The sequence below is a fragment of the Manis pentadactyla genome, chromosome 11 (assembly GCF_030020395.1).
Source record: "Manis pentadactyla isolate mManPen7 chromosome 11, mManPen7.hap1, whole genome shotgun sequence".
NCBI lineage: Eukaryota > Metazoa > Chordata > Mammalia > Pholidota > Manidae > Manis > Manis pentadactyla.
In genome coordinates, this window is record NC_080029.1 from 37,073,236 (window position 1) to 37,099,024 (window position 25,789).

The window sequence follows — 25,789 nt, forward strand, 5'->3', positions numbered from 1 at the left end:
TGATCCTGCCAATTTTTAAGACTAGTCCTGACCACAGATGTAAAGGACTTAAGAAGTTCTACCCTAATGCTACAGGCCTCAGCAAGAGGTGTGAATTAGCCTTGCAACCAGCCTGTTTCCCATTCTTAAAGCTGGATTTGTATTTTGTCCTCCTATTCAGGGTCTTGTCCCGTGGATGACTTACCCACTGCCCTCCATAACCCCTACTTGGGAGGGAAGGTGGCTAGTTCTGAATGACTTTCTTCCTCATTGCTGGCTCCCAGGACTCTTGAGCCTCCTGCAGGAAATGCCTATTACCTACTGGGAAGCTCAACACTCTCCTGGACCCTTGCTGTTCTCTGATTTTTGGATACTTGTTTCTGCCTGCCCAATCAGACTTACTGTCTGTGCCAGCAGTTAAGTCTGTACCCTCAGTGCCCACTTGGACCTATCGTGTGGCTGTAGCTTTAGGTCCTAAAGCTGGCAATTCAAGGGGAACTGGTTGCCTCTGAATATGTATTTTTGTTTTGTTTTAAACCCATCTCAATACCACCATCATCCATGTGTCATTACCATGTGTTACTGTCCCACCTTATTTAACTGTGAAGTTCTAGATTCTGCTCTCTGTGATACTTGCTGATACTGCTGGAAAGGAATCATCAAGCTATCCATCCATTCTTGAGCCTGTTCTGGATTCTGCTCAACAATGTCCTGGACTTCAGAATCCAGCTCATTTAGCTTGGAATGCCAGACATCTAGTTCATCCCACATTTTCTGGAGAAGGAAATCAGAAGTCAATTTGAATGTAGATGTCATGGTTTAATGTGTGAATTCCTAGTTTTCATAGAGTATTTGCACATGTAAATGCTACTGAAACAACATCACAAGGCAGGTATTCACTTATGTCTGGAAACCACTTGCAACCTAAACTGAAAACCATTTTTTCTGAAGCCTCTTTACTCTGTTTCAGAATGAATTAGCTGTGAGGGAGCACAAAGCCCTGGCCTGACACAAAACAAGGTCAGTATAACCCTAGTCTTTCAAGAGTGATAAAGTAACATTATGTTTAAAAAGGCCTTTAGAACCTATTTAGTCCAGTATGTACTTAATCTGGAAGACAATTTTTCTTTAGTGTGAAAATAAAACTAATAAAAAGAGAATCTCTGGTCTGCTGCAGGATTAATGCAGTGGCAGAAAGTTCTAGCCACCTGTATAGTAAAACTGCTTTTAAAACAAGAAATCAGTATGTTGGATTCAAACCTGGATTTGTCTGGGCAGTGGAAATCTCAAAGGTAAAAAATTTAATTCTTAATATTTGCTTAAGAACATAATTTCTTGAAATGGGAAAACCTAACTGGTTAAATTAGGTTTCTTTACTTATTAAAAGTCCAAGACTCTGTCCAACAGTGAGCCATATTCCAACATATTTTTAAAAGTCTCCATTCGTAACTGAATATATCCTTAAAATGCAGATTAGAATAAGAGTGCTTTCCATATGCAGGAGTTTACTTGCAGTTAAGAGATAAAATATTATGTTTACGTACAGTTTTATCTAAAACTTTATTTCATAAGATATTTTACAAGAGAAATAAATTTAGAATTTCTATTTCCCTGTATCACATAGGAACCTAAAGAAAAGCTACCAACACTACACAAATCCTACTGAAATAATTTTTTTATCAAATAAGTTTCATAAATGTCCCATATTGTATTTTCCAATATTAATTCACTTTACTTTAGAAAACCTCTAAAGTTTCTAAAGAATTCAAAGACTCTAAGAAATGCTCTAACACAGAAACAAACTAGCTTGTATTTATAATATTTTTTTATATGGGCTTTCCCAAGATAAATTGACTCTCCTATACTTGTGAAAAGGCTATCACAGCTCTTAGGGGTTGGAGAATAATTCTTAAATTCAACCTTCCCTACCAAGCCTCTGCAGGCAACACTCTCAATAAGGTGACCCTGTGTATCTCCATTATGATCTGTGCTTATCAAGGAGCACTCTGTATTGCCTGATAAACGGGGAATACCAACTGCTAAATTAGGAAGTTAAAGGAGGATGTTACCTTCTGAATTTCTTGAGCTTTCTCAATATTTTTGCTTTTCTGTTGCAACATCTTTTCAATATTATGAAGCCCATTGTTAATTTCATCTATTTTTCTACTCATTACAAATGATGGTGAGCTTTTCAAGACTTCACTGCTAATCTGTTATAAGAGGAGAAAGACACATTTAGCTTAGAGATGTTTTCTGCACTCTATTCACAGGATTAAATGATAGAAGGGCTAGTCACACTGTTATACAATTTTACTTATAAAAATCTTTTAAGGGTTAGGGGAAAAATCCGAAACCCTACTGGCTAATGTGTTAATGAGAGGGTATAGCAGACTAGGAAATGGCAGCTGTACTGACCTGATCTTTTAAATCCAATCTAAAAAAGGAAGAAAGAAAAAATCCAACAAACAAGAACTCCTTGAATGTAATCCACAGTATACACCACAGGTATGAGCTGTGTTGGGCAAAACTACTGAGTGGACTGTTTGAAACATTCCCCAATGGAGTAAAATGACCCGAAATAATTTTTTTATACAAAAAAAAATTCTTGTAGTCTTTCCATTTTATGAAAAAATCCTTTCTACAGAACTGTTTGCAATAAAACCAAACTTATTCTCAAGCCACCTTAACAAATGTAATTCCATTAATATTAATTTAGGTGAAATAACCTTCTAAAACTATTTCTCGAGGATGCACCAAAGCTTAGTTTCTCTATGTGAATGTTTATAGTGCATGTTTTCACACAATCAGAAATCTAGTTGCTGAACAGTCTCATTTTTTTATCTGAATGCTTTTATGAAAACTTGTGCTAGGAAAGATAGTGAATGTTGGATGTATCATTTTCAAATACATGATAAGTTGGTGTTTTTGTTTTCTTAAGCTATGTTGACATGGTTTTCTCCAAGAAGCCACTAAACCACAAAATACTTTGTGCTTTTTTATAATCCTTTAACTCTTAAAAACCACTACATCTGTATAAACATTGATACTAAAACCTTCTAGTGTAGACAGTATACAGATATAAAATCTAAACAGGCTAAAAGACTTGCTGGATTAAGGTCACATATCAAGGTACCGGCTGATCTCATCCCTAAAGCCCTGAGTTGTCAGACTCTGGGGTCCCAGGCTCTTCTAACTGTATCAGGATGTTAATACTTTTATAAAATAGTTTTATTCCACAGACCATACCACAGTCAAGATTTTTTAGGAACAATAATCAAAAAAACCTAATCCTTTATCAGTCTTTTATTGCTGTAATAGCTTTTTATTGCTATGTAACAAATTACCAAAAAATGAAGTTTTCTCCTGGCAGAAGTGCAAATCATTTAGGTACATTGTGAGAGATCATGATTTAGGAAAAGCAAGCAGCCATCTGAATTATATATATAATAGTACTGAGTCTGTTGCCAGGACCCTTTAAACACATCACACCATAAAAATCAGTTGCTGTTTTTACAAATATATGAGTTACAGTTGAAATTTTCAACCCTAACTTTAAAAGGCTGATTTTGATTATTAATTCACCTTGTTAGGGATTTTCACATTAAGTATTTATGAAAATGAATTTAGTTTCTCTCAGAACATTTACTCTTAAAGTATGCTCTTAAAATCAGTATTACATGATTCTTGAGAAAGTATCTCACAACAGCTTTTCATATGTGTTAAAACAAGATTTGTTATAAATATATATTAGGAGTTTACATGTTTTCTATATGTTTTAGATTTTCCCAAGAAATCTGTCATAGAAGTTAACTTCAGCTGAAATCTGATTAGTTTGTATGCATTTAATACCTATTTTATGTATTAAGGTACAGAGGACTCTTTCTAGACTTCAGAAAGCAAAACAAAAATCCTTCCGTGGATGCTGCGCCAAATAGAATTTTGTTCTGTTGGATTTGGGCTGCCTTTTTACAATTTAATAGAATTGTCTTGTTAAATTACTACATGTCCACTACTACGAAACATTTTCCACTCTCCCAACCTGGATTTTCAGGTAGAAAGATCTGCTCAAGAATGCTTTGTGAGAATGTGTTACCATCATTATTAGAAAGACACTCTGTGTTAAGTGCCTATTTCTAGTGAGTTGTGAAATTTGTATTCTTACTGCCCTTGGTTGCAGTTTCAAAATGCTCATAGGGAATATGTTTTATAGCAAAATGTTGTTTATATCCGAAATTTTAAAGTGATTCTCCAGTTGGAAAAATATACCCACTTAGTAGACGATAATAAACTATTTTTAAATGCAAGATCAGAAAAACTGAGCATTTTGACAACTAAAACTAAACAGATAATCTAATTGTTATCAATGTTACTTAGAGCAATTTCATCTCAGTATTCAATACACAAAATTACCCCTTAACGAAACTATACAAACAGTGATAGCTCATTCAACTGCATAAATAATAACACTAAGAGAAACATTATTATTACCTTCTCATCAGCGTCTTCTAAAGCTTTTCTGCATTCTTCCACCCGGGATTCAATCTCTGCAGGGACTATGGTGTACATTTCCGAATACTTGATTCGCAGTTTTTCCATAATATCCTCAAAAGTTAGCTTCCCTTTCTTAAGGATGTTTTGCAGCTCCTAAAAACAGAAAGACAGTTTCAAACACTCACAGGACACAGGAATAAGTTTAACTCTAAAAATGAAAGCAGCTTTCCAGCAGATCCTTCTGATTTAAATGAGCAAACTTTGCATGACAAAACCTCACTATTGATACAAGCTGATTAAGCCTGAGAGATAGGCGGTTTGGTCAGATGATGCTTTCTAATTTGTAAGAATTAAACTTGGTATCTCTTCATAGTGTCAAACTATTGACCTACAAAGACATTACAACATCTCCTGCTTCTAAACTACCTCTAGAATTTAATTGTATCTCAGTTACAGTCTTGATCTAAAAAGCTGCAAGGAGCAAAAGTTTCAAAGAAGTTTTTTTTTGGTTGTTATTAACTTGTTGCCATTTCTGCTTTTCTACATTATCATCACAATGATTCAAGGCCACTAAAAGCCCTATCCTTGAAGCAGAAGTGTCTGCTTACACGTAATTAGACAGCCCAGCAGAGTTCAACTTCTTTCAAAAGGGAGGGTTCCAGTTCCATGCAAAGAATGTGGGTTTTAGGAGATAAAAGAAACTTGAACAAATAGTCTATTGGTTGTGGCCTAGAAACAAAATCTGATCTATGTTCTCCTGCACTAATAATAAAGGAGAAACTCATTTGTTTGGGAAAGTTTCCAAAAGATCAAGTGGAAAAATACTTCTTGACTTTACTGTGGCTTTTGGGGTTTGTTTTGTTTTTCTAGTAACTGTTCAGTAGCATTATTCTATTATGCATATTAGTGTTAATGGACTGAGTCACCACACTGAAGAATGATTTCAATTTTGAATGACTCCATGATGTATCACTGTTTTCCTTAACTTTCAGAACAGAACAAACCTAGAGAAGGAAAGTTAAAGAACAATGCCATCAGTCAAAGGTGGGGCTTGCCGGACAGAGTCAACCTGTTTTGTCTAGACCTAATGTGGGAGTGCAGGTCTTCATTCAGATACCACAGATGGCTCCCCCGTGAAGACTGCTTCTGTGAAGGAGAGTAAGGTTCCTTTTTCAGCATTGATAACCAAATGGATTGATTAACAAAATCATGTGACTTTTGAACAAACTTCTAAGTGTCATTTTTTCCTACTGCCATTATACCAGAATGAGAAGAGACTGGTCTGAAAAAATGATGTCCCAAATGGCAAAGGGGCATGTGATATTGTGATATAATGAACACATTTGAATTTTATCCCTGGTTCCTGGCACAGATTTTAAAACCCATGGAATTTCCTAGATAGAAGTGAGAAGAGCATCTTTTGTTATTCCTAACAAGCCTTTTTCCAACCACCCCTGAGTTTATGCTAATGAATGAGGAGGTGGGAGAATAGGCCCAAGATAGCTTCAGGATGGGGGCTGGTTACAAGAGGAAACAACCACGTGATTAAAGGGCTGGAACTTTCAGCCCCACTTCCTGACCACTAGAGAGAGGAGAGGGCCAGAAGGTGTGGTTAATCACCAATGGCCAATGATTTAACTAATCATGCCTACATAATGGCACCTTCATGAAAACTCCTAAAGGGCAAGGTGTGGAGACCTTGGGAGTTGGTGAACACATCCAGGTCCTCGGAGAGTGGCACACCCAGAGAAGTCATGGAGGCTCCACGCTCCTTCCCCTAGACCTTACCCTATGCATCTCTTTCATTTGGCTGCTTGAGTTGTACCCTTTATAATAAGCCAGGAGTAGTAAGTGAAGTGCTTTCCTGACATATATGAGCCACTCCAGCAAATTACTGAACCTGAAGAGGGGGCTGTGGAAACCTCTGATTTACAGACTGTCAGAACTATGAGAGTCCTGGGACTTATGAATGGGACCTGAAATGGGAATGGTCTTGTGGGAATGACCCTTTAAGCTGTGGGGTCTGTGCTAACTTGGGCAGTGTTAGAATTGAACTGAATTGCAGGACACTTGATTGGTTTCTAGAAAGTTGGAGAATAGGCTGGGGGAAAAACCCCACACATTTGGTTTCAGAAGTGCTGTGAATAAAAACAGTTCCACCCTCATCAGAGATAGGATATTTCATTCTACTCAAGTCAGTCAGTCTTAACCAAGAATGGTCTGAGACCCCTGTTCACCAAACATGCTTGAAAAGTGGTTGAAAGGGCTGCTTGGTCCAGACTGGCCTGTTTCCCAGCCAGGTCTCAGTTCTTTTCTCTGGACTCCTGATCTTGGGTAGCTCTGCCCACATTATGCCACAGGGCCTTTGCACATTTTCTCTCTCCTGGCCTACTCCCTTCACTCTAGTCACCTCTGTCCCAAGGACTTTGAATTCAAGATGTCAGACTTGTGTCAGTCACATTCAATAATTTACTACTCACTTACCTCAAACTGTCCTGCCTTTTCTGGGTGGTCCTGTAATTCCATATTTTGGAAAGAAGTTGTAGTCTGTTGAAATAAATTCTTCAAAGAAATTATTTCTTTTGTGAAGGAATGTCTTTCTTGGATTTCATTTTGTATCAGTTCCTTGTTTTTTTGAGCTTTCAGAAAAAGCCTAAAATACATCATCAAAATAAAATTGTTCTATTGTGCTCTTCTGTGAAACAGTTTTATTTCAACAATTAGCACAATGTCTGCATGGCTTACAAAAGATTTTTTTCGCTGAGAGAAAATGACAAGTTTGCAATGATTTATATACTATGTATACAAACATATATCAAATTCTCTCAATCAAAATCTTCTCCAAAACTTTCATCTTTAAATATACTTTTTTTTCACAACTTACTTTCCAATTGCCATTTCTGTCCTCCTTTGCTCCATGTAATCCTTGAGTTCGACTGAACATAACATAGAGGTATGAATGGAGACATGGGTTGACTAGCCTTTTTATCTCAGCTGACCCTATTTGCTATGATGGAGTCACCATATTAGGAGAGGAGTTTAAGTGAGTAAAATCTGTCCTGAGAACTATCTGGTAAGTATTTCTAGTCACTAATAAATTATAGTCTTTGACCCAGTAATTCTACTTCTTGGCTTCTTTCTCAATGACTTAATCATAGATGGAGATAGAGATTAAAGCATAAGAACATTCACTATGGTATTTTTATAAAATTAAAAAAAAATACATATAAAAGTTCCATAATACAGGCATGGTTAAATAAATTACGGCAGGTTCACATTATGAAATATTATGCAGTTATGTTTTAAAGAACATTTGATGGCAGAGGAAAACAAACAGGATATGCTGATAAATGATTCAGCAGAATACAAAACAGTACAGTACTATGATCAAAATTGGTTTAAAAATATGACCATGGTAAAAAAGAAAAAAAATGTTACTGGCAGTAACTATTGCTGATTAGTAAAATTAAAGGAAGGTTTTATATTAATTTTTATAATTTTCCACATTCTCTAAACTTCCTATAATGAATATGTATTACTAAATTAGAAAAACAGCAAACATTAAGAAAAACTTGAATAATATTCACCCTCAATAATACCAGGATGGAGAACATGTGCTTATTTTAACTATCATTAATATTTTCCATCTATTTTTATACCCATCTGAGATAACTCAATTCTGTCAAATTATGTCATTATTCTACAATATTTTCATATTCTTGAAATTCGGTATTTTTTCTAAGTTTAAAGCCTGAGTTCTCAAGCATGTTTCCTTAACAGCTGCTTGTAAATCTTACTTGTTGCATCGATCTTGCATAGACATAATCTCTTGAAATGCCGGAACAGTTTCTACAGCGCTTGAGCTTTCAGAAGTGTTTTGGATACTTTCTATGCGTTGAAGAAGTAGAGTCAGTAACAGCTGCTGCTGCTCCACATTCTCTTCATATTGGCATAAACAATCTAGCAACTCAGAGAGTTCCTCTGTGCTGGCTGCCTCTTTTACTTCAGAAATTTCAGGGAGATCTTCTTGAAGATTATCTAAAATTATCACTTCTCGTTCAATCTAATTCAATAAACAAAAAAGAGAGCTGAAATAAGTAAATGTACTCTGACCATTTCAGGATCTGAAGCAGACTTTGGCAACCATAATTTTTGTATACTGGCTCTTCAGAAGGTTTCTAATGCCATATTCTATTTTAACATAATATTTGTCTTCCTATAGATGGGAATATTATTCCTCCACTATCATAATCTCATAATTCCCAGCTATTGATCATGTAGGTGTGTGATTAAAATCAAGTATTCTGTTATGGGCTGAAGGACACTGTTGAATATCTTCATAAATAAATTCTTTCTTCTTCAGATTTTGGCTGCATAAAGCAATTATTTCTCCTGAGATACCCAATAAGTTAGCTAGAATGAGTTCCACCAAGCTGCATCCACTTAGTATAAGAGGTTGGGTGACTATTGGATAATTTTTCAACAGGCCTCTCTTCTTTCACATCCAATCCCTACAATGCTCAAAAAAGTAAGCTACTATGTCCTCATTCCCTTTACACCTACACCACCAAAGGGAAAGCAGCCTGAATTACTGAGTTAATTATGTATTTGTTAACCACTGTTATGTGCATAACCCAGAAATATACAATCTAATAAATTGCGTATCTCAAAACTGGAGTTCTATTAACCCAGAACTCAGAATGAAGACATAGAAAATCAGATCCCTCTTAAGTGCCTCCTCAAATCTTCTGGCCCTCACCTCAGCCACACCACACATGTATCACATTCTCCCTTCACATTTTTTAACTCTCCTGCTCTGTGTTCAAACTGAGTTAGTCATCTCTGCAATCTTGACATGACAGATCATCACACGAGTGATGATCTTGCCAGAGAGTTAGCAAGAAAGGAATTCTATATTGACTGAGGTCATTGTACATATAGGGTTTCCAATATATGTCAGGGTTTAAAAAAACTATGTCTAATCCAGGACTTAATGGAGCAACTCTTTGTGCTTCCATGCCTGATGATAATCACGTAGGGGCTAGAACAGTGCCCGGGACCCAAGAAGAGCAAAGCGACTACAGGCTCTGACCTTCCCCGCTTCAGTTCTCATTGTCTCCCACTCCTGTTCCCTGGGGTCACTTTCCAAAATAATCCAGCTGCCAGCCCCTGTGTCAGGCTGTGCTGCCTAGTTTAAGTTGGCAAATGATTAAGCAGGGAAATACAAAGGAGGAGAATCATTTTTATTAGGACAGTTTTACTCAAAAGCCAGGCAGTACTTTAACTTGTGAATGGATAGACAAACCACTGTACATGCACCCAATAGAATATTACCCAGGAATTTTTAAAAAATGAACTGTTGATATATGCAACAACATGAATAAATCTCACACACATAGTACTTAGTGAAAAGAAGCCAAACTCAAGGGGCCTCAAGCATTCAAGTCCATTTATATGACATTCCGGAAATGGCAAAACAGATTACTGGTCACCAAGGGCTGGAGGTAATGGAAGGGACTGTATACAAAGGGGCACCAGAGAACTTTCTAAGGTGATGGGAATGTTCTAAAGTTTGATTTTGTTGGTGGTCATGTGACTGTATGTGCTTCTCAAAACTCAACAAACTTTACACTAAAAAGGGTGAAGATAGCCCCCCAGTCATGAAAATACTTGCCACAAAGATTATGAAATCACTTTTACCTAGAAGAGGCTCTGCAGCCCCTGGATGCTTTTCCTTGGACACAGAATTCTAATAAAATTGGTTAAAAACTTTTAGGTTCACAGTCAATTATAAAGTGGAATCTAGAAAGGGAAAAGGAAGCATAGTTGCACCATAAATAAACATAGTGAAGGAGCCTGAAAACCAGAAGAATAAGGAACTAATATAGAAATGATTTGTACAAGGAAAAGAAGCCAGCCTTATACCACCTCCAATTATCTTCGAAAACATGACTTTATTCTAGCACATTATGATCACTGAAACACAATGATGATTTTGAATAACCAGAAATGAATAATTAAATCAAGAAGATTCTATTTAAGAAAACAAGGAGGTAAGACTTGAGGAGGGAAATAAAGGTACATCAAAATTCAAATTAATTTTTTTTTCTAAATTTAAATAGAGCATTTAAACTTTTGAAAATCTACTTATCTAAAACCTTTATCCCATAAAGCTACTAGATTATTATATTACTATAGACATTTTTTTAAAGTAATTCATTTTGTCACATATAAAGGCACCAATCATGCTAACAGAATCTTGCATGTTCAGATCTTTAGATGATATACTTCTTATTGAATGAATAAAAGCTACTTTAAAATCTTTTATCAGTTTGGCATGTATAAGTTGACAGGTTAGTGGTTAAACACCAGGGTGTAAGGTTGAATACTCTCCTTCCACTCACTTGTGAATTTGGTTACTCTCCACCTCGCTGGGTCTCACTTTCCTCACCTATGAAATGAGGATAACAAAAATATCTACTAACTTGTAGGATTCCTGCAAGGATAAATGCTAATGCATGTAGAGTGCTTAGAACTGCCTGACACACACTTGGCAAGCACCCAGTAAGCTGCTGTCATTATTACGTGAGGACATATTTTCTGCTACTCTTCAAAAACCACATTTTGTTAGCAGATATTTTGCAAAATGCTTATATGAATAATTACGAAATTCAAAATGAATAGGATCTGAATGGATAACATATAATTGCAAATGGTATATAGCCTTAGGGAGACAATGTAATAAAATAAATAGAACAAAAGCTTAGGATTAGCTTAGACTTGGGTTTGAATAACAGCTGTCCCTCAAGAAGTATTACTGAGGGCTGGATAAGTGCAAGGCCTAACCGGATTCTCAAGTTGCAGCAGTGAGCAGAACAGATGTGGCCCCCACCCACAGCCCCAGCTCAATCACTGGCTGGGAGGTCACTCAGTGCCTCAGTTTCTGCATCACCAAAATGGTAACAACCTTTAACTCCTGAGGGCTATACAAGGATTTAACTGAGGGCTATACAAGGACGCAGTGGCATCCTGCGAAAACTGTCTTCTTAGCACAGCTCACAGTTTCCTGCAATAGGAACCCCAAAAACCATGTCATACGGATGAGAAAGAACTGGAAGCCAGCTGCCCTGCTAAAAGTATAATTTACAGAGTTTCTTAGAGTTTTAACATTCAAGAGACTATTTAATTAAACTCCACCAGCATCACCAAAATGATACTCACTTCTAAGAAAATCAGGCTGTAAGCAGGAAAACAGGATAGTGCTAAACATGTAAATCCCAAAGCACGTGACCTACTCCAATCAAGTATTAATTTATTTATCTTTTAAATAAAGTTAGCAGGAATTCTGACATGAATAAGACAGAGGGTTTTCATTTCATGTTCTGATTTGTCCTCATTTTCACCTGGCCCTTAGGAAAGACTAATGATTACCTTAAGATAATTTTATACTATTTTATATTTTCTTTCTACATACATTTGATGTCTTAAGTCCTGAAACATGGTTAAATAACATCTGTGACTAATATATATTATAGGGGTTTCCTTTGAGACAGTATTCAGAAAGAACATCATACATATTTTTTGGTTTGTGCTTAACAATTGCAGTTGACTTCCATAATTAACAATTGCAGTTAATTTCAAAATTAGTTGGTTGTTATGAATATTACCTAATTCTAACATTTAGTGTGATGTAGAAAGTTATTTTTAAGAGGGTTTATCCTGTTATCTGCACAATAAAGATTTTAAAGCTCAAATGAGTGAATACTCAATTATTCATAAGAATTATATGATACCAAAAAAATGACACTATTATGAAATAATTCATATCATCCTGGGATATTATTTTACTAGGACCTGACCTCATGATATGCTATGTATGTGTGACATTAACAAATGGTACCGGTGGAGGACTCCTTTTACATAAAAACATAATGTAAGTAATAAAACAATTTAAATTACATTTGTTAGGAAACTATGGTTTTACTGTTGAAACACAGCACTTACTTCTTCACTGACAAATTTCCACTCCTGCTTCAGCTCTTCACACCACATCTCCCATTCTTTAGCAGCTTCCAGCAAACTCAGCCATTTTTCCCACAGAGCCAGCATGGTTCTGAGCAAACATACACCATCGTGGTCTGTGCACAGGGGTCTCAGGTGTCTGAGGATCTGTCGTACTTTCACAAACTCTTCTTTGGTTGATATAAGATTTGATACCAAGGCCTTTATAGACAGGGTAGAAAAGGAATAGAAGAGAGATAACATCTATTAATACTTCTGAAACATACACTATTAAATATTGAACAATTACTGATTTTAAATCATCCATAAGTATTACATGATCCATTTTACAGTCCCTTTGGAAGCCAGTATGAGCTAATTTGAGAATTATCTATGTATTACTGTTTTGCACATGAATTTAGAACTATGAGGACAAAAAATTGACCCATAAACCAATTTTTCCAAGTAACAATGTGTTTTTAAATATAAATATCTTAGAAGTGCGTTTTGTTATCTTAACGTAAGTCTCGTATTTTACTAGGTAGTTAATTTGTACAATACTTACTTATCAAACACCAATGCATTATTTAGGTTTTATGTTTGTTTTGGGGTGGACATTAAGCAAAGATATTTAAAATGTTCTTACCTAAATCCTAATAATATAATACCACAGAGTCTAACAGATGAAAATACGCAAAAAGAAAAAAAATTGCTTACTAAGAGTATAAGAAGTAACCAGAATCTAGCACTTATATGGTAGTTGCAGTAAGTGCTCTGTCACTGATCCAGCAACATCCAACATATTAACATGAAAGGTAAATCTTTAGAAAGAGTGATCAATAAGGGTAGTATACCACTGGGAAGAGGACTGTATTGTAAATCCAAATGACTAAACCTCTCAGAACCATTGCTTCACTGGGTCCCTTGGCTTTTGGTTTGAGAGATTTTCTTGAGGGTACAACTCAAGTTGAAGATTTCTGTGGATCGTAAGAGCCACACTCCCAGCTGCCTCTGCCTCCTCTTTTTTGCCAGTGTTTTGCATAAGGTCTTATTGGAGATTTGCAAATATTATTACCTTGCTGTGTTCCAAGCGCTCTAAAGTTTCTTTGTAAGACCCTGGCAACGTGGACATGGACTGCTCAAGAACTGTTTCCACTTGACTAAGGTTAGCACAAATTCTCTCTTTAATTTCTCTATAGCATTTGTAATCCTTGAGACACCTAGTGAGGCACAGTTAGAAAAAAAGTGATATTAAATTTTATTTAGTGCAATAAATTCTGAACTTCCAAAAATGAATTCTGAACAGTTAATAAAAAACAATGTAATCCTCTTTTGCCTATTCAATGTATTTCAACACATTTTATTGACTACCTCCTTCTCAAAAGGACTGCATAAGACTTAATGCAAACTATAACAGGCAGGTAAGACTGTTCTCAAAACACCTAAATTGGAACAATGCATTCCTGAATATTGCTAATGAGGGACAAAATGGTACAATTCTTGTAAAAAACCTGTTTGGTCTTAAAAAATGCTCAAATTTTTGACCCATTAATTCAGCTTCTGCAATTTATCTTAAGGAATAAATCCTAATATAAGGAATTTATCCTAAACCTAATGAAACCTTATGTATAATAAAATCTTTTTACTTAATGGATTATTCATCAAAATGGCAAAAATTGAAACATACTTTATGTGTAACAAAAGATACGGTTAAGTAAATTATAACAATCCATTTTATAAAATATATCATAGCAATTATTTTTTATGAAGTTTTTGTTAAAATAAGGAAAACAGATGATCTTATAAAGGAAAAGCAGCATATTTTTATATAGCATATATTCCTAAAAACACTATGAATAAAATAGATAAAGCGTAAATTCCCCACTGAAAATACTTCAAAACTTAGTATCAAATATATATATTCTTAAAACAATAATAAACTGGCAAGGAATTAAGGAAGACTGAGAGGTCCCAAACTACATAAAAGTGGAAAAACAGAAACAAGCTAAGCCTGAAAACCAGTTTTTTGCTTTAAGGGCATTTGTCAAGTTTCAGTTTTGTTGACCTTCTGGAATGCTGGGCACAGAGGATAAGGCCTGGAGTTCATCCCAGGATGAGTGTTTAATAGAAGAGTCCCTTTGCATAGATATTTGTAACACATACAACAACAAAGGACGCCTCTAAACCATAAAATAAATCCCTACAAATCAATAAGAAAGAGATGGACTACCCAATCAGAAGTGGGTAAATGCTAGAACAGGCATTTTTCAGAAGAAGAAATATTAATGACCAAGAAATATTCAGAGGCTCAAATTCATTAGCAATAATACAGACGCAAGTTAAAACCACAACAAAATATCACTTCTCATCCAATAGACTGGCAAAAACTAAATCTCACAACATCAAGTACTGGCAAGGACAGGACAACGAGCACACTAATGTGTAGCTGGTTTGAACAGAAATCGGTAAAATCATTTAGAATTAAAAATGTTAAGTGTGTATACCTTCTGACCCAGCAATCACAATCCTATGTATACATCCAAGGAAAGCTTTTGCATTTAAAAATGTTCCTATTAGCATTGTTTGTAACTGCAAAAACTAGTAACAACCCAAATGTGTATCAATAGCTGGGTGACTGAATTTTATTACAGACAAGAACATGAGGAACTGCAGGATCAAAATGATGAGTTTGAAGTCACATGAAAATGGGATACAAACACATAGTAAAAATTTTTTTTTAAGTAAGAAAATGGCAATCAAAAATTTAGGATAATGATTATTACTTCTGAGAGGAGAGGGAAGCACGCAAGAGTATTCAAAAGTCATGATGTTTATCTTTGAACCTTTGGGTACAAGGCTGTTGCTCTTCATACCATATGCAGACTTTTATAAACATCCTCTTGCATGTACTCAATATTAAATAAGAAAAATTAAATAAATACAATAACATATTTCCTATGGTTTTCTTCAGTGATTTTTTTTTAACTTTTCCTTATTTTCCAAATTATTTGTATCTAATGTGCACTTGTCAATTATAAACAAAAATAATCTTCATTTTGTTCTTAAAGCACTACCTTTAGAAAGAAGTACCTACCTTTCTATTTCAGCTTCCTTGACTCTGGCTGCCTCCCTCATGGCTGAGTTCTTAGAAAGTAACTCCTGTAAAGTACACTGAAGCTGTTGGTGGGCTTCAGGGCTGGATATAGTCCCCAGTTTCTCAGTGAGGTCTTGGATGTCTGCTACTGTGGATTCTAACTCCTCTTGCTGCCAGCGAGGTTTCTCTAGTGATTCTTCTGGATTATCAAAGTCGGCTCTGTGGGATGCGATGATGGCTTCCAGGGCAGTGATGACCTGCATTGCCCTGGTGACTGCCTCATTATAGCGTGCCATGTTTTCACCAGCATTAGTCAAGACATTCTGTTGAATAGATTAAACGCTGTGATGACACTTGTCAAACCTTAGGAATTTTTGTCATTCTTGAATTTTTTGTGGTGCTATGTGCATAACACACCTCTTGGTCTTACAAAAGTTAACATCTCATACTTTAGTCTGGCAATATTAAACTAGTATTTTTAAATGAATAACTTTTTCTTTGAGTGAAGAAAAACTGTTTCCAGATTTGCTAAGAACTCTAATCCAAATTCAAACATAGATTGCATGAATCACATCTAATGATATATGTTCCTGCTCTAGAACTCTTATATTAGATCATGAATTAAACAATTGAATATATATAATGTATATGCCTTAATCAAGATTTGTGGGAAAAAAATAACAAGAAAACAAATTAAAAAACCCAGACCTCTTGTGTTTTTTAATTAATGGCTCAGCCACTAACTTGAGTTATCACTTAATGTCTCTAGACCTCAGTCTTCTCACTGAAATAACAAATGGTTGAAATAATTAACTTTAAAGGTCCCTTCCGTTCCAGTGCTAATCATGTTATTTTGGCAATTTATGCACATTGTTTCTGGAAATTGTATTAAAATCAGGTAGAGAAGTTAACTTAGTTTACTCAACATTTGTTAAGTACTAATTTAAAGAACATACTATGGGCCACAATATGACTTTACATTTCTATATAGTATTTATACTTACCAAAGATTTCAAATACATTATCTAATAACTCTTTGACTTAAAGGAGGGAGTTAATTTCCCTATTGTATAAATTTAACAATTCTGAAAATACAGTCAAAGGATTATATTGAGCACAGTGCATTCCAATGATGCCTAAGTTATCACTCTGCAACAGAAGTCAGCAAACTTTTCCTATGAAAGGTCAGACTAAATATTTAGGATTTGCAGGCCATCTGGACAATCATATTGTTAACTACTCGATCGTACTGCTTTAGCAGGCAAACAGCCACAGGTTATCATAAAGGAGTGGGCATGGCTGTGTTCCAATAAAATACTATTTATAAAATCAGGCACTGTGGACAGATCTGGTCCGTGGACCTTGATGTTAAGGCTTGTGCTCTACATTCAGATGGATCTCAGCTTCAATTTTGGTTCTGTTCCTGCTACAAGAGAAAACTCTTGATGTTTCTAAACTTCATTTCCCTATTTTAAAACAGAGCTAATAGCACCCACCTCACAGAGTTGCTATGAGGATTAGAGATAAAGTGTTGAGCACAGTGCCTACACACTGTAAGTTCTAAATAAATGTGGAGCTATTATCTTATGTTCTTGCCCCTACACCGTATTTCTTCCACCATGCCCTATTTCTAAACAAACAAACAAACAAACAAACAACTTTCTTCTGAGCTCAACAGAGGCTACAAGGAATACAGAAATAAAGGTGTCAAACTTTTCTTTTTCTAAACTATAAGGCATTGTATTTAGATGTGGAATGAGTTGGGATTATTAACTAACCCGTTGCAAGTTTTTAAAATGGCTCTTCTCCTATAGAGAATATTCCTATAGAACCTGTATCCTCTTGAAGTGCAGATATTAACTAGAGTAAAACAAAAAATCATGAAATAGAAATAAATGCATTAATAATAGTTATTAAAGCAAAGAAATTTAATTAAAGCACGAACTTACTGTGCGCAAATCAATGCTTGTGTTAAGCTGCATGTGAAGATCTTCAATGTCACATAATTTTTTCTCCACATCACTAGCTTCAGAAGGGTTTTCTGCTCTTTGCTTCTCAATAATTGTCACAGCTTTAATGCTATACATTTCTGCCTGAACTTGTTCTTGAAACACTTCACAGTTAATCTTTTCATTTTCAATATGTTCCATTTTCAAATTTATAAGTAAAGGCTGCTGTAACTGAGATTTTATCTGATTTAAAACACGTAAGGAATTTTCTAATTTGTCGTGAAAGTTCTTTTCATCCATTTCTTTCGACTGGGATTCTAGTACTATGTTTTGGAGAATCGTGTGTAACTTAGCATTTTCTTCTGCATACAGCTTCATTTGTGGTATTTCTTTCTCTTTGAACGAGCCATCAAATACTTCACTTTCACTTAACTTCTTTAGCATCTCACGATTCAAGCACATGGCTTTCTCGATTCTCTGATTCAAAATGTGAGCACTGAGCAGAATGCTGTCTGGGGAGGCACTGAGAGGTTTTAATACGCCTTCAGCCCTTTCCTTAATGTGCAGATCCATAGCCCTCAGTTTGCTCAGTAATGCTTGGTATTTGCTATGTTCTTCCATGAATGTGTCCAACTGCTTAATTTTTTCTTCAAGTTCCTTTTTCTTTTCAAATACTTGGGTTTGTAATTGATCAAGCTGGGAACAATCCCAGTTCAGTCCTAGCTGGTCAAACACTTCTTTGAATTTCAGTACTTGTAGGATCCGAGACTGAATACCAGTGAGTCGGTCTTGAAGACTACAGAACTCCTCTTTAGCATCTTGATTTAGTCCTTGACTGAGTTCTTTCAGTTCCCTGTGCTGGATATGGTCAACCTCCTTCTGAAGCGCAGATGTTTTCTCATGGAATTCGCTATAAAAATGTATCTTGCGTTCTACTTCATTCCACTTATTTTGAATGAATCGTTGAGTTCTGTTGGCTCTAGCCTTAAGATTTTTCAATTGATCATCCAGAAACGATCTTTCAAACACACTTAGACCCTTACAAATGTTTGCTTGTTCCTGAAGGTGTGCTGAGATTATTCTCTCAATTTCCTGCAGTTCCTTCTGAGAAGTCGCCAGAGCGACATGCTGATGCTCCAGTTCAGCTCCTGCGGAAGGTGTTCTCCTCCTGGGGATCACCAGGGCTTCACTTCCTCGGAGGGAAAGCTGAACCTTCCCTATTACAGCAACAAATTTGCTTCTTTCTTCCAATTTAAATTCTAATTGCTGCGATCTTTGAGTTGATTTTAAAACTAGCAGTTGGTATTGATTCTGTAAGTCTTGTAGAAGGTTATTTAAATCACTGCTCTCGTATACTGTAAGGTTAGGAATATTCTCTTTGACTTCTTCAACCAATGACTCCACAGCCTGTTGCTTATCCAGGATGCCATCATGTGTCACCTTGCACTTTCTAATCTGTGAAAGAATGTCATCTGGGAGAAGAGAAATGGTAGGAATGGGTTCACCGAGCAGCTTCTTGACCCACAAGATGGTCTCTTTCATCTTGTTCTTTACTTCACACTGCTTGATTTGATTTTCCATCTCCATGTTTAATGGTTCCAATACTTCCAAATGCCTCTGCAAATTATTTACTGCATCTTCCAAAATCTTCTTCTCTTTTTCTCCCCAAATCCTCTTCATCTGAAGTTCAGCCTGCCCCTTTAAAACAGAAAACCTATGCTTGACAGCCTGGAGTTCAGTGGCCAGGTTAACCACACTTTGGCCCCCTTCCTGTTCTGGAGAGTTCAGCCTTGACTGCAAACACTGGTGCTGCTGCAAAGAAATTTCAAGGTCTTGAATCTTACTCAGGAGAAATGTGAATGCATCACGTTCCACTACTTGCTGAGAATACTTCTTTTGAACCAGTTGTTCCACTTGTTCCCAACCATGTTCAAGTTGCTTGATCTGGCTTTCCAACAGCTTCTTATCCATATCAGTCAGATGGTCTGATAAATTTTCCCATTCAATTTTCATCCTGCTTAAAGAACCTTTCTCTTTTTCTACTGACACTAGCAATTTTCTAATTTTATCCAAGTAGGTTGCACTGTCCAGTGGTCCCCTAGAAAAAGAAGAAAAATCTTGAATAAACATACCATGTATTATACACCAATGAGGTTAGATGTCATTAAAAGAAATTAATTCTGCTTTGAATTCAGAGAAGAAAAGATTGGGTCGTCTGTAAGTTCAGCCTGTCCTTAAAATAAAAATCAGAATCTTATTCACTGACTTTCAATTTAGTGTATGACTATGTAGAAAGCTCACCTATAAAATGAGTATTATAAAAATGCAGAAGCACAGCAAAGGAGTGAAAAGTGAAGGGAACAATGGATTTAAAAATACTCTGTAACCTAGGAGGTACTTGCACAAAGGTTAAGTCTAGGGCTGAAAGAAATTATCACAACATCTAACACCTATGTTATTGTCTTTCCAACAATAATGATCAAGATGTCAACTAAGCAAGTATAATCATCAGGCTAATCTTTTGAATATAAAATTATTTCCTCAAAAGATATCATTGAAAGTAAAACCCATTTAGGAAAAAGTACATAAAATATACCCTTTTAATAATGAGAAAATGTTTACAATTGACTTTATCTACAACCATGTGCCATCATTTTCAAAGCCAAGAGGAGCTCACATATGTAAAAAGAAATGTTAGAGTGCATATATATTCAATATGGTCCCAACTATTTGAACCAATTTTGCTGATACTAAGCAATTGTATACATGTTTCTCTCTACCCCCATAGTTTAGAATTAACTCTAGACAAAAAGGAGTGATAAATTCCATGGAACTTAAACCTGCTTTGCAGATATTTATAGTGGGAACTAATAAGTTTTGTAAAATTAACATAATTGTAAAATGAGCATAAATTACATTGGTTTTTTTTTGCAAGAAATCAATGGTTTTCTTCAATAGCTTCCATATAGAATTAATTTCCATATTGTAGTATTAAAATCATAATATCCTTTTACAGTATAAACTCTTAAAACCCTGCGCCTGTCTAAGGTAGTGGAGCCTGCACTTGAATAAAAAGAATGCAAGTCCTAAATTCTGACACTTACACTTTTAGACTTTCCTTTTCTGTCAACAAGGCTTTTAATGAGGATTCAGCTGTAGCAAGCTGTTCCTGAAAATCTTTAAGCAGATTGTATTGGCTTTCTTTATTTTTCTTCAAAGTAGTTAGTGCCTGAAGTACATTGTCCAAGTGGTGCACTGAATACCTTGTGCTGTGGAGAACCAAGGCACTTGCCTCTGTTCCCTTGAGGTCTTCACTGCATTTCAGTGGGTCAATGGCTGCTTTCTTTGCTTCCAACTGGGTATGTAATTCCTAAAAACAAGTCAAGGAAATCAGTAGATAAATACTCTCTCTCTCATTCATTCATTCATTCATAATTCATTCATTCTTCCTCCCTCCCTCCCTCTCCCTCTCCCTCTCTCCCTCTCTCTCTCTCTTTCTTTTTCCTTCCCATAACAGAGTCTATCCCAAGAAGATGTTATTTCATTTGTACACAGAGAAACTTAAGGTGCTGACATGGAAATGATTTTTTTCACTAGAATCATGTTAAAATCTAGACTAAAACTCACAAGTGGTCTAGCATTGAACAGGGATTAGATCACCCTATCACGTTAAAACGTTAGGCAATGCCTTCAGGAAGATTTATTTTTATTATTCACATACATCACCCCTCTTTCCTGTTTTAGTATGTGTTTACTGTTACATAAACTTGGCTAAAACTGCAGGTTCATTTTTAAAAACATGGCCGGGTATTGGACTTTTGGATTACTTTACATAGCGATAAGTACATAAATATATAAACACAGCTAAGTAAACACAGCTGTAAAAACAAAGAAGGAGTACCCCCATAATGCTGATATGTAGGAAAATAAAAGGAATTGGTCAAAATCAGAAGAATACATATGACTAAGAAAGGGAATGATGACAAATCAGAATCTCCAAATTTGGTACTGAATAAGTAAGTTTTTAGGAACTTTGTGGAAGAGAAAGACTAATGTGCATTCAACTCTTCTACTTCTTCTAATGGAAAGATTTATACAACTTACTGATTAGTACATAATTATATAGTCACCAAATTGATCATCAGGCAAAGGTTAAATAAGACTTTTCATTCTGTGCAAGCAAGTTTTTGGTAATTAAAATATATTGTATTGCACTGGATAAATGATGCAATCATGTTATCAGTGTTTTTCTTGTTTTCATACCTCTATCTCTTTTAATTGTTCATCTCTTAACATAACATCTAATTCTAAAGGTTGATTTTGCAGCTCAGTGACTTTCTGTTCATCTTCAGTGTTTTTCATGCTTTCTTGAACATCAAGAGAAAGTTGTCTTGACAAAACCATTTCCACAGCTGAATTCTGAAAACATAAAAAGATTAATTGCTGGATAGTCTACCTTCCAAATAAATTATTCTTATTTACCTTGATAAAAACATTCCAATTTCTTCTATTTAGTCAGATTAAAGACTTCTAAAAAGTCTATTTGGCCACTACCAAAGATGATTTTTCCCATACAATATTTAATGCTGGTATTGGTAATCCAAGAAAAATGAAACGTTTTCACAAGATAGGATTTAGCACTGCTCAAGTATAGAGCAAACCATAATCTATAAAGAAAGTAAACAGATAAGAAAAAAAAACAAAAGTTCCAAAGCTTATACTTGGTGTTCACCATGACGCAGAGAGGGCAGGGCAAATAACTGGCAGTCAGTGTTACCTACTGGTAGTTCAAAATAATTAGAGAGATGGAGAAAAAAACAAGATTTCATGATATTAATTAATTATGCCATTAGCCAATTAATAGTAAGAATTCCAACCTGGATAAGGCAGAACAGTTTATATATGGAGTTACTTGATCTCTTCTGAAAGCTGTAACAACTTGAGGTTCTCAGTAGATGGAGAGAGATGGCATCTGCATGCATTTACCAATTCCTTCAATAAAGAGCTGTTGAGCATTTACATGTACCAAGCACTGTGTTGGTAATTTTAAAAGATCTCCATTATTTTGCCAAGGTGGTAGTTTTTTATTTTCAGGTTACTTTATAAATGAAATACATTTAATTCTGCCATACTTTTCTGTCAGTAGTATCTTTGAGGCTTTAAGTCTGTGAATAAAATGTGTCCACATCCCCGAACAAGGTAAAAGTGTCTTAAAAATACTGCCTAGAAATAACGTAAGATGTTAACAATAGGGGACACTGGGTAAGAGATATATGGGAACTTTCTGCACTCTGCAACTTTTCTGTCAACTATTCTAAAATTAAAAGTTCACTTAAATAAAGTAGAGACTGTCTGGAGTGTCACCAGTACTAAGAGGTAAGAAAATTCAGCTGACCAGTGCTACTGGTTTGAGGTACTTAGTTGGCACATAGTACAAGTCACTTGTTTAAAGAGGTTGTAAGTGACTGAATAATTTTGCACATTTCCTCCATTTCCAACAACTCATTCATGCAGACTGTGGTTAAAGTCTACAGGATGGCAGCATCTGAGGGTAAAGATCCAGAAAGTCTATGAGAGGGAAGGAGAGAAGTGCCACACCACAGGAGACCTGGGCCCGCGGACTCTTCTTGAGATGAGCCATATTGCTGTGAAGTGGACACCTGCTTTCCTTCCACCTGATGGTCACTGTTAGGTACAGTGCCTCACAAATCCACCTGCAGAACAAGAGCACCTTAGCGGATGGCCTAGATTCCAGACTCTAGGAAAACATTATTCATATTAATCATCAATTAAGAATTCAAGGCCTTAGTCTCTCTTACATGATGGGCCAATGACTTGAGGACTAGCCACATTTATAATGTGCCATTTGTAACCTGCCTTTAGTGGTCAGAGAGAACATTCTGAAAAACCTGAAATCACCCCAAACACCATTTGTTTACCAACTCTAAGAGCCATGTTTCTACTGTGACAGAAAATCCAACAGAATCCCTCAAACGAACATTTCAAATTTAAAAGGTAACATTGCTTTGCTCATGCCCTCATGCCAGAGAGGTTAGAGCACAGAGCAGAGTCCTGACTGGCTCCTGGACTCTTTTGTCATCCTTTGCTCATCACCCTTGGCTGTATTTTATTCTGATTTTGCAGGCTTATTTGAAATATTTTATTTTAAATTATATGTCAAACATAGTTAAAAGGACAAAACAGACACTTGTTACCCATGACACAAATATAAGTGATCACCATTTTCCATATTAAAAATATAATGTAAAGCCCAATCCCCCTTTTCCATCTTTCTCCCCAGAACTAACCACTCTTCAAAAATTCACACATACATGTTTTTATACTTCTATTATACATACTAGTATTCCTATAATAGTTTTATGTATTTTTAATTTTTGTAAAATGAGAATCATATATATATATATATATAATTTTATTGCCTGCTTTTTTCTACTCAGCAGTATGTTTTGAGGTTTATCCATGGTGACCGATACACATCTAGTATAGTCATTTGAGATTTTGTAGTTCTGCTACCTGCATGAACATAACAAATTATCTGACAGGCTTTTATGGACATTAATATCGTTTCCAATTTTTCCTATTATGAATATTGCTGTGATAAACACTCTTATGTAGGTCTTCTTGTACAGATGTGTTTCTTGGGGGTGTAATCCTAGAACTGAAATTACTCCTTTTGATTCACCATAGATATTGATTTCTTCTCCAAACTGAATTACAGTGTTTATTCCCACCAGCATGATCAAAGAATTTCCCCTAATCCTTACCAATATTTGGTGCTAACAAACTTTAGTTTCTGCCAAGATAATGAGTGTGAAATTGGCCTCATTGTTGTTTTAATGGTATTTCCCTGACTGCTAATAAGACTGAGCTACTGTAATATACTCATTGGCCATCAGTCTTATCTTCTGTGAATTACTTTTGCATATCCATTGTCTATATTTATTGGGTTGTTTGTGATTTTGGGTGTTCGTTTCATATTCTGGATACTAATCTAATAGTTTTATGCATTGCAACAATTATCTTCCAGTAGCTTGTCTTTAAATTTTGTATGTGGTATATTTTGTTTAATACAATCAAATTTATCAGTCTTTTCCTGTTTGGGTTCTGCTTTTAGGGCCCAAGAAAGTCTTCCACACTTTGAGATCACAGAAATGTTCCTTACATTGTCTTGCAAAGGTTTTATAATTTTTTCTCTTCACATGAGAAGTTTTTCTGTAACATATTTTTGTGTGAGGTTTGTAATAGGTATATTCAGCCTTTGTCTGAAAATGTATTTTGCCTCACTCTAGCCTGATAGTTCACCTGTAGGCTGACAACTACTTTTCTCTCAGCCCCATGAGATGCTATTACACTGCCTTCTGGCTTTCAGTGCTGAGAAATCTGTTGTCAGCATAATTATTGATTTTTCTCTGGTTGCCTTTGAGATTCTTTTTTTGCTTTGGTAATTTGCTGTTTAATTACATGTATTTATGTAGTTTTTTTTACTAAGGTATCAGTGATATACAATCTTATGAAGGTTTCACATGAGCAACATTGTGGTACATTCACCCATATTATCAAGTCCCCACCCCCACCACACTGCAGTCACTGTCCATCAGCATAGTAAGACGCTATAGAGTCACTACTTGTCTTCTCTGTGCTATACTGCCTTCCCCGTGCCCCCCCTACATTGTGTGTGCTGATCATAATGCCCCTTAATCCCCTCCTGAGCTTTAAATAGTCGAGCACTGTCTCTGCCTTAGCAAGCCTATTCAACATAATCAAAAAACCTCAGTGCCTAACAGCTTCACCATCCCTTTTACCACTCAGGGACTGGGACCCCATGGCTATAATAATTCTGTGACAGTGAGAAACCTAAACTACCACCTGCAACCTGACAACAGTGGGACCATGTCATACAAGCTCTAAAGGATGTATTTCTTTCTTTAAAGCATTCCAATATGAAGCAGTGAAAAACAATTCTAAGCATCACCAATAGAGACAAAACTGAAGGGCAGATCAGCACAGTCTTGGAGGCTGCCTCTCTCTTCGCACAATGTCTAGAAGGTTTGCGTGACCCATACTGGGCTCCAGCCTCAGTCAGCCCAGCCTCTCAGCTCTCATCTGTGTCTTTCTCCTCTGTCCTCCACCCACCACAAAGTGGCCTCATTTCAGATTCTGACTCCTCATGCTCACTCTCACCACAAGAGGAAATTCCACTTCTTCTGTCAAGAACACTCCTAACCCCCAGCCCTGAGCAATGTTAACTCCAACC

The 25,789-nt window shown here is 35.9% G+C and overlaps 1 protein-coding gene across 12 annotated transcripts in view; it reads right to left on the reverse strand.

Annotated features, from left to right (window-relative positions):
* SYNE2 (spectrin repeat containing nuclear envelope protein 2) overlaps window positions 1-25,789 on the reverse strand; it is a 319,309-nt gene that overhangs the window by 129,371 nt on the left and 164,149 nt on the right. For all 12 annotated transcript variants that reach the window (XM_036906082.2, XM_036906091.2, XM_057488386.1 and 9 more), the window contains 11 exons: window positions 21,778-21,933; window positions 20,619-20,884; window positions 17,515-19,612; window positions 15,566-15,888; window positions 13,547-13,691; window positions 12,475-12,693; window positions 8,268-8,533; window positions 6,955-7,123; window positions 4,468-4,623; window positions 2,049-2,189; window positions 571-753 (listed from right to left, as the gene is read on the reverse strand). In XM_036906082.2, coding sequence (XP_036761977.2) covers window positions 571-753; window positions 2,049-2,189; window positions 4,468-4,623; window positions 6,955-7,123; window positions 8,268-8,533; window positions 12,475-12,693; window positions 13,547-13,691; window positions 15,566-15,888; window positions 17,515-19,612; window positions 20,619-20,884; window positions 21,778-21,933 — 4,122 coding nt within the window. The remainder of the gene's footprint in view (window positions 1-570; window positions 754-2,048; window positions 2,190-4,467; window positions 4,624-6,954; window positions 7,124-8,267; window positions 8,534-12,474; window positions 12,694-13,546; window positions 13,692-15,565; window positions 15,889-17,514; window positions 19,613-20,618; window positions 20,885-21,777; window positions 21,934-25,789) is intronic.